Consider the following 12,724-nt stretch of genomic DNA (forward strand, 5'->3'; position numbering starts at 1 on the left):
TTGATGATGGTAGCTTTCTTATGGTGACGAATTAAACTACCGAAAAACCATGGCAATGTTGAAGTCAAGAATGGAGGAAGATATGGAACCCTTACTGACTTTTTTTTTTTGAAAGGCAAATTATGGTATTACATATATGGTAAAGATAAAAAAAAAAGAAAAATTGTACAAGGTGTACTCCAAAAAAGTATCTCCCGAAAGCACCCCATGTAAGTACCCCTGCTATGGAATCTAGATCCCACAAACCAAAAAACACCAAAACATCCAAGCTAGCTCAAAATACATGCTAGCCAATTTGTGCACCAGGAAGAGGAAAAAATACCAGGGCCCACAAGATCTTGACTCCGCTTCTGAAAATAATTCTATTACGAGAGTTCCATATATATGCACCAGCGTGACACATGCCAAATGAGAGATCTCATTCGCTTAGCTTTCCTGCCCTTAACAAGTTCAGCCATCTGATCGTATAACACTAGAATATCTTGTGGAATTGAAGTTGAGATGCCTAACCATCCAAAGATAGCATAGCATACCTTATTTGAGAGGTAAATTGGCAGCTGAGAAATAAGTGTGACTGATGATTTTCTTCAAAACCATTACAAAAGGCACATACGTGATCGGTGGCAGTTAGATCAACATCACGTTTTAACAAATTTTCCCAAATTGGGAGGCGATTTAGAAGCAGCCTCCACGAAAAAACCAAGACCCTTGAAGGAACATCGTAGGACCAAAACTGTTTAGAAAGAAGTGTTATGCTTCCAAACCCAATAGTCATTTTGAGGCGACAGACTATTGACATTTCGAAGCTTCTGTAAAAAAACTTGCAAAGATGTCCTCCTCCCACACAAACAAATTATGCCTCCAGTTCCAATTCCAATTCTCAGGAGTCAGGATGAACAAAATCCATAACCACGTCAGAGACACGTGCATGTGTAGATTAGTGAAAATAAAATAAAATAAAATAAAACCTCTCTATTGAAACATTTTATTATTTTTCTACGGTGTTTTGGATATAAAATTAAAGCAAATTAAAATTGATTGATTGATTCAGTATTCAAATAATTATTCTATTATAAAATTAGTTAAATATTATAATAGTTGTATTATTTTTTTCAATTCCATTACGCATTACTGTTTTGTCCCATTTTTTAAATCTAGGCTTATATATATATATATATATATGAACTTTGTATCTAGTTCCTAATAATTTTTTTTTTTTGCAATAGGTCTCCCATATTTGAAAAGCTTTGTGCGAGGTTCTTGCAGTTATAAAGGACCTCCTAGTTTCTGATGTAGCTGTTAAGTCTACATGCCAATAAGCTACCTGTGATGCATTGAATTAAATGTCACATGTAAGCTGATCATGTGTTGTCCGACATGACATCATGTTTTAATTAAATTTAAATGAAAAAAAATAGAAGATTAGGGTTCTTTATAATAAAATGTGATCATTTGAAAATAGGAGAGTTGTGTCTTCTTCCCTTAGCACTGGTTACCGTGATAGAGAAGATGATCATGATGATCTAAGATTCCCAATGTCCACCTCCGTATAGTGTTGGGTTGGCTTTGTTGAGAGGTGTTTGTGTGAGTTGAATGTTCTCCAGTCCAAAAAAGAGAATGACATCCATGAAAGCTTTTTCTTCGTCATTTGGGTCCTTATGCATTTGTTGTTGGTGCAACAAGCCAACGATTTAACTAACATCTTGGACCAAGATGCATCCAGACAAGATATTTTGATGATGTGATGAGTGAAATATAAGAAATTTTTACTTTTGACATAGTTGGTTTCTACTATATGTTAGTTTCTATTGTGTTTTATTTTAGAGTTTTTAGTGACTGTTGTATAATGTGCAAGAAGATAAGAGGTGTAAATTTTGGGTCTGAGATGATGATTTGCCAAAATATTTAAACCAAGGTTCCGAAAGTATTATGAAAGTTAATACTTACCTTTCATGAGTGGAGGAGCTGAAGCATAAGGTCATAACATCTGCACAAAAACTTGCATCACATGAGAAAAGAATTCGTCTGTATGATGAACAAGTTCAAGAATTGAAGAAGATGCTTGCAAAAGAAGAGGCTTAATATGAGGGATATGCCAACAATGTTGAAGAACTATAGAAAAAATAATAAAGCAACAGATGAAGACAAACATTGAGAGAAAGAGGGTGAATATCCTAGGATGCATTGTAGTCTCCCTTTGGGATTTGTTGTGTGTTGTCACCATTGCATTTGCAATTAAGTAGACACTGCTAACTATTGTTGTTTTGTTATTTTGTTTAGATGTATTGATTCAAATTGTGTTGTGATCAAATTTAAGTTTGTATGAACATGTTTAGTAATAAAACTTTTTGGATCAAGCCCCTGTTAAATTGCAAATTTTGTATCAGAGCCCTATATCAAATCTCTATTTTTATTCATTTAATTTAATTCAAATATGATGATACTATATTAGACAACACGTTGTCAACTTATGTGTCACATTTAATTTGACGTGACATCATATGTAACATACTTACGTATAGAGTTATTAGTCACATCAACAATTAACAAATTTTTTCTAACAGTAGAGACTTCGCACAATTTTTTTAAAATATTACGTACTTATCACAAAAGAAAATTTATCAAAGATCAGATATAAAATTAAAACATATATTAGAGATAAAAATATATATTTAAACATTTTATATATAAAAATCTATAATTGGTATGCAAGTAAGGATAACAATGAATAAAGTTGGGATAGAATAATATAGTACTTATGTCCATAGTTACACTTAAAAAATCCTCATACCAAACTCTTACCCACATGGGTAACTTAAATTAATACTCGTACCCTTTCTCGTTGGGTACCTAAATATCATACACGTTTAGCTAATCTTTATATAAAAATTTAATAAATAAATAAGTAAGTAATATTGATTAAAAAATGCAATAGTACTAATTAAATTAAATCCCATTTCAAAGATATTTTACAAAAACATAATCATGCATCATTATAAAACATCACAATAATAAGAATTATATCCAAAGATCTTTTACAAAACATAATCTCTTAGCAAATAAGCAATGTGGACTATTTTTTAAGGAACATATATAATCTATATCTATAAAAAAAAATGGTTTCGTTTTTCTTTTCTCGTTAATTAAGTAACATGTTCTATCTTAGCAAGTAAAAACTAAGGAATGTGATATTTTTTTTGATGGATTAAGGAACGTGATCTATATATAATCCACCAGGAACATTATATTATGATTGCTTCAACGCCTCTTTCGCTGAAGAGGAAATTAAAAGAGAAATTTCGATATTTATCATGATCCTCAAAGTAAATAAGCCCGAGTTTGAGAACCAATGATGATATAAGAGGGTTCATGTAGTAAATTGGAACACAATGATGATTCCTAAGAGGCATGGGCATGTGTAATTTTGTAGAATTGAACAATGCTTGCATAATGAAGCTAGGATGAGCATTTAGGTCAAGGGATCAACGTCTGTGGTGCGCGCTGCGTTTAAGACGAAAAATATGGTTGCTGAAGTCTTGACAAAGAGTACTGTGGATGTCACTGACTGACAAAAGGAAAATAAAACCAACTTTTAATAGTTAATTATTTGTGATGATATAAGAGATGTTTGACAAAGTTAATGCCGATTCAAAATTCCGTGAAGTTCGAACTTTTTATATATTTTCGTGTCACTTCCACGTAACTTCGTGTGCGAAGAATATTACGTGGTTTCCGTTTTTCAAAATACTGTTTTGTCTTTGACCATACAATCTTTAGATCACATGCATGTGCGCTTATATTGTTCTTAAAAAATGTCGCATAAAAGACATAGCCGTCTTTTATTATAATCAACAATATAGGCAAAGTAAGAAAAACACCGCGTGGAAAAAGTCAACACAGGAATATACTATCAAACAAGGTAGGCAAATGCATAGTGCTTAGTTTGGTCAGTGTTCAAAGTCAGCAGTACATATATATTGTTATATTATATTATAATTAAATGAACGTCATGGCCATGGTGTGGCAGTAGTAGTAGGTATTCCAATCCTTCCTATATAAAGAGGAAAACATTATTTGCAGAGATAAGAACATGAAACAAACGACTAAGCAAGATATATCACAAGATATGGCATTCAGCGGTTATTTCCTTTTGGGCCTCATAGCTCTTGTTATTGTTAGGTCTTCCAAAGTTACATGCGAAGAATTAGCAGTTAATACAGTTTCACCTATTATTGACATTTCACTCAGTCGGAACAGTTTCCCAGAAGGGTTCATCTTTGGGGCGGGATCTTCCTCGTACCAGTTCGAAGGTGCAGCAAAGGAAGGTGGTAGAGAACCAAGTGTATGGGATACCTTCACCCATAATTATCCAGGTAAGATCATGGATAGAAGCAACGGAGACGTCGCCATTGACTCATATCACCACTACAAGGAAGATGTTGGGATGATGAAGGATATGAATTTGGATTCATATAGATTTTCCATATCATGGTCAAGGATTCTCCCTAGTAAGTCGATTGCTTGCAATTAATTAATGACTAATTTGAACTAAACTTTGCCTAGTTAGATGTTACTCATATTAACCATTTTTTTTATTAATTATTATTCAACTATGTATCCACAGAAGGAAAGCTAAGTGGAGGTATAAATCAAGAAGGAATCAACTATTACAACAACCTTATCAATGAGCTAGTAGCTAATGGTTAAAATTTAAACTCCTCAACTGATTCAACTTTAGCGTACTTCGACTTTAATCTTGTAATATATCCTTATTTTTAATTAATTAAATATTAATATTTACAGGTATACAACCACTTGTGACTCTTTTTCATTGGGATCTTCCCCAAGCATTAGAAGATGAGTATGGTGGCTTTTTAAGTCCGCGCATAGTGTAAGTTTCAATTCTGAAACAGCTTATTTGTGTGTTTAGCGCATTTAACATCTAGATTTGAATATAATTTGTTGAACAAACATATATTGATCTCCAGGAAAGATTTCCGAGACTATGCGGAACTTTGCTTCAGGGAATTTGGTGATAGGGTAAAGTATTGGGTTACATTGAATGAGCCATGGAGTTACAGCCAAAATGGCTATGCAAATGGGCGAATGGCACCTGGTCGTTGTTCTGCTTGGATGAATCTGAATTGCACTGGAGGTGATTCTTCAACGGAGCCTTATTTGGTTACACATCACCAACTTCTTGCTCATGCAACAGCTGTTCGTGTGTACAAGACCAAGTATCAGGTTAGTTAATTTGTTCTTAACCTTTTAGATATGTTATAGGTGGACTTTGCCATATTAAATTTTACATTGAGCTAGAAATTAGAATAAGCAAATTACTCATATAAAGTTTGTTTAATATTTTTGTTTTATAACTAAATATTTAAATGCCATTCATGTAGGCATCTCAAAGTGGTGTGATAGGCATAACCTTGGTAGCTAATTGGTTTTTGCCGCTCAGAGATACCAAATCTGATCAAAAGGCTACAGAAAGAGCAATTGACTTCATGTATGGATGGTAAGAATTCCTCTTTCCCTTTATGTAATTTTGGTGTCTCCAAAATACACATACATTTATTGCCCCCAAAACTCTTAAATTAGAAATACAATGCACTAGTAGTACTTTCCAATTATACCTTGATATAATCCTTTGGCTTTGAAGGCTTCCATTCATTTCTCAAGCCTTAAATGGAGGGTCTTCACGGATCTATATACTAAGGATTTGATAATTCTAACTTATGATTTTCTTTATTTTTTGTTGAGAATTCCTGACTTGATGAGCCTAAAGTTGAATCAACATGCTAATTTTTTAATTTCAGGTTCGTGGATCCATTAACCTCTGGAGACTATCCAAAAAGCATGAGATCACTTGTGCGGACACGATTACCAAAGTTTACTGCAGAGCAATCCAAACTACTTATTGGTTCATTTGATTTTATTGGCCTAAACTATTACTCTACAACATATGCCTCTGATGCACCTCATCTAAGTAACGCCCGACCTAGCTACTTAACAGATTCTCTTGTCACTCCTGCATGTAAGGACTTCAATCTTCTATCATTCTATCAATTCCCAAAATTAATTGCATGTATACATTATTAAATATGATCATGACGACTAACTATGGTTTGTCTATTATGTTTTTGATTTATTACAGATGAACGTGATGGGAAACCTATTGGAATAAAGGTTCGTGTATACCCACCAAAACATGCAAATTCTCTACTAGTTCAATCCTTTTTTTATTAAATATAAAACTAACCTCTTATCCTAATTTTGCAGATTGCCTCTGATTGGTTATATGTTTATCCAAGAGGAATTCGAGATCTTTTATTATATACCAAGGAAAAGTACAACAATCCTTTGATTTACATCACTGAAAATGGTAAAATAACACTTGTCTATATGTATTTAATTTCCTTTAATACAATGTCATACACTGTTGTACATTTTTTTTTCCATATTCCTAAGCTATTGACATTTTTCCTAACTTATATTTTTCATTCTTTTTTTACTTTATAGGTATAAATGAGTATAATGAACCAATATTATCACTTGAAGAGTCTCTTATGGATATATTCAGAATTGATTATCATTATCGTCATCTCTTTTATCTTCGATCAGCAATTAGGTATGTAATATTTTATTTATATAAATGGTTTATGTTATTTTGTATTGATTACAACTTAATATATGTATTTTTTAATTTATCCATCATGTAGGGATGGTGCAAATGTGAAAGGATATTATGTATGGTCTTTGTTCGACAATTTTGAGTGGTCTTCAGGCTATACATCACGTTTCGGGATGATCTTCGTGGATTATAAAAATAATTTGAAGAGATACCAAAAACTCTCTGCACAATGGTTCAAGAATTTTCTCAGGAAAGAAACCAGGCTTTATAGCTCTTGTAAATAATATTAAGAAATTTGTTTTCCAAATAATGATTGTATTTGTAAATAATTATTTGATATTCTTTTATTCTATAGAGGTCCTATTGGACTTAGAGAGTAAATAGCTATAGAGTTATTTGATTATTCTTTTGTCTTAAAGAGGTCCTATTGGACTTGTAAGAGGGGAAATAGAAATTATTTAATTATTCTTTTATTCTTAAGAGGTCCCATGGGACTTTAGAGGGAAAATGAAGATGTAGATCTGTTGATAATAGCAACTATTGTTATAATAAGAATGAAACAAACTTTTTTCTTGTGATAAAGATGTCATTTACAATTGATTATATTGTTTAATTTACTGCATCTTATATTGGGGATTGAGTTAAAGTTAATTATTATGTAGTAAAACTTTGATTTCATCGTGTGGCTAGAAAATAGGGGAAAAAAAATCTGTAAGCGCTACATCAGTGGACCGGTTTTATATTAAAAAAGCAAAGAACGAAAAATGTACTGAATTTAAGCCTACAAATATATCCTTTGAATACCATAGCTCAACAATAGCTTTATAACTTATGGCGAACTTACAGTGAAATTTAATTTGTGGGTTGATATTAATATGATTGCGTAACTTTATTCAATTTTTCAATAAAATGTTTTCACTATTCTAAATGATAGTAGGAGTTAGAATCAACAATTAAGAGAGGGTGTAATCCAAATTTCCTCTTTTTTCAAGATGTATATATTATTAAAAAAGTTTTTTTTAGATAAAATGTTGTAATAAAACATAATTTTTTCAAAATATTATTTAAGAAAAGGTTACTTTCGTTTTACATTATAGTGACATAAAAAAACTATTCCATTAATAACAATATCCTATTTTAGTCACTAAAGTAATTTTTTTTTTTGAAAGAGCTGTATTTGTTGTAACAAATATATTTGCTGCTTGGTCCTGGACAGCTAGATCCTGTGGCTTCAAATTCATGGGTGTGGAACATTGGGACATTGAGTCTTTCCTCGGTCTCTTCTATGTATGATTTGTTGGTGTCAAATATTCTATTTCAATATAAGTAAAAATAATTAATTTTAACTAATTAAGAAAGTTAATAGTTGACCTCATTTAATTTTATGAATCTTAAAATAAAAATAAAGTTATTTCTAAAATTTCATTCAATAAAATTTGATATTATGAATAAAATGAATCATTACAGGTAGAATTAAAATTAAATAAAGAACATTTTAAAAATAATAACATTAAATAAGATAAAATTAGTTATATTTATTTATATTTAAATTTGTTCAATATACAAAATCACTTTTTTACTTATATATTAGTCTAGAGGGAGAGTATTTCTCATGATCATTTGGATGTTTTCTCAAAGCTTTTTTTTGGAAGTGTAAGGTCCCTTCTAAAGTGTTGGCTATTTATTTCTTGGTGGTTGTTGCATCAGAGGTTTCCAACTAAAGTAGCTTTGCAGCATAGAGGTGTTGGTGTGTAGATTTTGCTCAATGTGTGTTCTGTTTCCAGAATCCGAAAGATTTGATTCATCTCTTACTCCTTTGTCCATTCTCATCACAGGTTTCGAATTCCATATATAAATGGATGGGCGTTTATTTTGTGCAGCAGTATCAACCTCATCTTCATTTTGTTCAGCATGGAGGATTGCTTCAATGTGGGAAAAGTCTCGTCACTATCAGCATCTGATTTGGCATACAACTTGTTGTTGCATTTGGCAGCACAGGAATAGGAACGTGATTCAGCATGATACGCCTGATATACTCACTGAGGTTACACATATTCAGCAGCTTTCATGGATATTGTTTAAAAGTATACTGGCTTTGTTTCTTCTGCAGTATACGTATCATATTGGTTTAATAATCCCATAGATTGCTTCAGGTATCAATGTTTCCTGATTGTTTTGTTCAATTTTTCATCTTGTATGGACATTTTCATGTTTTTTGGGTCACAATTTGTGGCCCTTTTGAAGGAATAAGTTCTTATTTGCCTTTAAAAAGGAAACATTGAGACCCAAAATGGTATATCTTAATTTATTAATTCAATCAAAAGCTTGATTTTCAAACAATAATAAGTTTCACTATTACAAAAATCACTTTTTACGACATTAATTTTATGTTGGTTGATCAAAAATCGACTTAAAAAAAATACGGTGATATTTTTGTAAATAAATGCAACAGCTTTATAACAGTTTTGCAAAAACTGTCTTAGAATATTTTCCAATGTTTTTAATATTTCATTTCTCCCTCTACTTTCTCGTGCTCCAACTCTTCAAGTATCCCTCTCACTCTTCGACTCCCCCTTTGGAGTTCTCAAGCCGTCGTGAGAAGGATCAAGGCCACCTCTCCGTCAACGCCTCCAAGAGCAGCCCCTCTCCCTTCCTTCATCCAAGATGCTCCTCGAGCTCTCCAAGTCCTAAGACTCTATCGCGGGCGACAGCACCACTATCATCGTTGTCATTCCTATTGCCCTCCTCGAGTAGTGCCTCATCCTCCTCTCTCATGACATCCACCCCATCATCGTCTCCGACGCCCTCCACAAAGTGGCCGACAAGGCTGTCAATGTTCTCACCGCCACCACCGTCCTCATCGAGCTCTCTGACCGCGACTCCCTGTTGGTTAATTTGAAAATCGAGATGATGCTGGATAAATCTGAAGTCGTGTATAACACTTTCAGATTGAATCAAATTTCGGGGTTCAACCAAAATTGTTCAATCGGATAAAATCAGAAGATTATAATTCAAGAGTTTTGTTTTGGTCTTATATGTTTTGTCACACCGTTATGCTTTCTGAACCAGAATGATTATTTATGATCAAAGAACAAGTGGTTTTTGGCGGTTGATGGAAGTTTTTTCTTTTTTAAAAACTGCCGTTGATGGAAGTTTTAGTAACTTTCATGTAACTTCCAACCGTTGATGGAAGTTTTAATAACTTCCATGTAACTTCCAACCGTTGATGGAAGTTTTAGTAACTTCCATGTAACTTCCAAAATTTGCCTAAACCGAACATATCGTTATTACATTAAAACAATCGTACACTCTTATTTTAACATAATAAAGAGATCAATTACACTAAAATATCCAACAAACCTCCCCCATTTTAGTGTAATTACCGATCAAATCAACAAAGTCATAACATACCACAAACTACTGCATAGATGAAATATCGTGACAATTGAATTTCATCTTAGCAAATTACACGTTTCAAATATTCGAATATCAGGGTGTCACTAAGGATTGAACCCTTTCTATTCATAATGAATACATGAAGATAATCTGCACAATAGTTTATAACATTACTCTTGCTCGACACTAGTTTACTAGCCTGTGTCCCTATCCTTCATAAGCATATCAAAGCCAAGTCCCAGCTTCTTGAAGCGACTAAACTTCATGCTTATATAGGTAGTCTTTTTCTTTCTTGCACCTGCAAATGCAATTTTTCAAAAGAACCATTGAGAAGTTATACTTCAACCTCCTTAACTTACAGAACCGAACACATTCCTTTTGGGATACTTTCGATGATGTGTTCCAATCTCTACATGTTAAGCTTTCCATATTGAATTCAGCACCTAATGTCATATTAGATGGGAATTGGGTATCTTAACATAAGAGATTTCAGATGGACTATAATCCTAATCCCACAGCCGACATTTTCATGAGATCTCTACTTAACCCTTTGGTTAAATGATCGGCCAAATTATGCTGAGTTCTCCCAAGCTCCACTGATATCACACCATGCATGATTAACTCCCGAACCATGTTGTGTCTAACACCCAAGTGTCTAGACTTCCCATTATACACTTGACTATATGCCTTAGCCAAAGTTCATATGGGGCAACCTTATTCCTTTTGTTAGGAATTTGGTTCAACAAGTAACAGGCTGTCAACATAGCCTCGCCCCAAAATCCTTCACTTAAACCCAAATAGGATAACATGGAATTCATCATTTCTTTCAAGGTTCAATTCTTCCTTTCGGTTACACCATTCTGTTGTGGTGTATAGGGAGCTATAGTTTGATGTATTATTCTAGTAGATTGAAAATAAACCGGATCATAATACTCACCTCCCCTATCCGTACGAAGAGTTTTGTTTAGCCCATTTTGATGAAGTTCTACCTCTTTCTTATAAATTTTAAATTTATCAAGAGCTTCATCTTTTGTATTTAATAAATATACATAACAATACCTTGATGCATCATCAATAAAAGTAACAAGATATTTTTTATGACCTAATGATGGAGTAGCATGCAAATCACACAAATCACTATGAATAAGGTCTAAGACTTTAGTCTCACTTTTAACATCCTTAAAAGGTTTCCTAGTGATCTTGGTCAACATGCAAGTTTTGCATTTTTCAATGTTCATATCAAAAGGAGGAATCATACTTGTTTTTGACATATCTTTTAATCTTTTTAATGAACATGTCCTAATCTAGCATGCCAAATTTCTGATTTTGTCATATTAGTTATAGAACTACACGAGGCCATACAAACAGATTCATGAACAAAAGGAACATCAATGTTTAATTTAAACATTCCATTATAACGATAACCAAATCCAACAAACGAACCATGTCTTGACAAGATGTACTTGTCACTTTCAAGTACTTGCTTGAAACCACAATTATTTAAAATCATACCAGACAATAAGTTCTTACGAATACCAGGTACAAATAAGACATTATCCAAATACAAACCTTTTCCGGAAGTAAAAAACTAAATTCACACAACCTAATCCTAGGATTGGTTCAGTTGCAACATTGCTCATCTTCACAATAGAGCCATCATCGATTGGTCTAAATTCCTTGAACCAACGACGATCTTTGCACACATGGCTTGTTGCTCCCGAATCAAACCACCAAGCAACGTCATCATCCTGCACATAGAATACATCAAATATTAGTGATACATAATTTGAATTCGTATTCGAATTAAAATTATTCACTACAATCTGACCTTGTTGCTTTCCAGGATCATTAGACCCACTTGGACCAGCCTTGTTCTTTCCTTTGAACACCCGGCAATCCCTCTTTAAATGACCAGGTTTCCCACACTTCCAACATGACAATTTTGTCTGTTTGTTTGGACCTTTGTTCTTATTTCCTTGAAATTTTCGTTTGTTACCTTTAGCATTGTAATTTTGCTTAATTGTTCCACTTTCCTCTACCATATTAACGGAAGAGGAACCTGCTACGTTTTTATCATTGACTTTGTCAATTTCCTGAGCCCTTAGCGACTCCTCAATCATGAAATGACTACCGAGTTGAACAAGAGTCAACTCTTCCTTCTTATGTTTCAAGGTATGCTTGAAGTCTTTCCAAGAAGAAGGCAGTTTATCAATTATAGATGAAACTGCAATGGATTCATCCATTTTCAAATCATGTTGAGTAAACTGACCCAAAATCCGCACCAGTTCATTATATTGTTCCATAACAGGCCTCGAATCAATCATTTTGTAAATAAAGAAATTACTAACTAAGAATTTGTTACTTGAAGCATCTTCTGCCATATACTTGGATTCAAGAGAGTCCCATAATTCCTTAGCAGACTCAACATTTTGATAAATATCAAAGAAAGAGTCAGACATACCGTTCAGAATGTGTCCACGACAAATGTAATCGTCGTTCTCCCATTTCGAACGCTTCCTTGTTTGAACAGTAACAATAAGCTCAAAAAAACATAAAACCCTAAACCCTATGCTCTAAATAATAGTCTAACAGAATAGCCTTGCACGAATCCCAAGGATAGTATTTATAAGGATCACTCAAAGTCACCGAGCCCTATTACATTATTCTGGCCCAAAATGAAATAAACACTGAACA

At 33.2% G+C, this 12,724-nt stretch overlaps 1 protein-coding gene across 1 annotated transcript; it reads left to right on the forward strand.

The window, feature by feature from the left end:
- Nucleotides 1–4,070: 4,070 nt before the first annotated feature.
- LOC114378593 (cyanogenic beta-glucosidase-like) lies at nt 4,071–7,207 on the forward strand. Its single transcript, XM_028337228.1, has 10 exons — nt 4,071–4,508; nt 4,625–4,702; nt 4,804–4,891; nt 4,989–5,244; nt 5,403–5,518; nt 5,820–6,037; nt 6,158–6,189; nt 6,283–6,385; nt 6,523–6,631; nt 6,723–7,207. The coding sequence occupies exons 1-10, from the start codon at nt 4,091–4,093 to the stop codon at nt 6,916–6,918; spliced, it is 1,614 nt and encodes a 537-aa protein (XP_028193029.1). The 5' UTR covers nt 4,071–4,090; the 3' UTR covers nt 6,919–7,207.
- Nucleotides 7,208–12,724: the final 5,517 nt, after the last annotated feature.

The sequence above is a fragment of the Glycine soja genome, chromosome 12 (assembly GCF_004193775.1).
Source record: "Glycine soja cultivar W05 chromosome 12, ASM419377v2, whole genome shotgun sequence".
In the NCBI taxonomy this organism is placed as follows: domain Eukaryota; kingdom Viridiplantae; phylum Streptophyta; class Magnoliopsida; order Fabales; family Fabaceae; genus Glycine; species Glycine soja.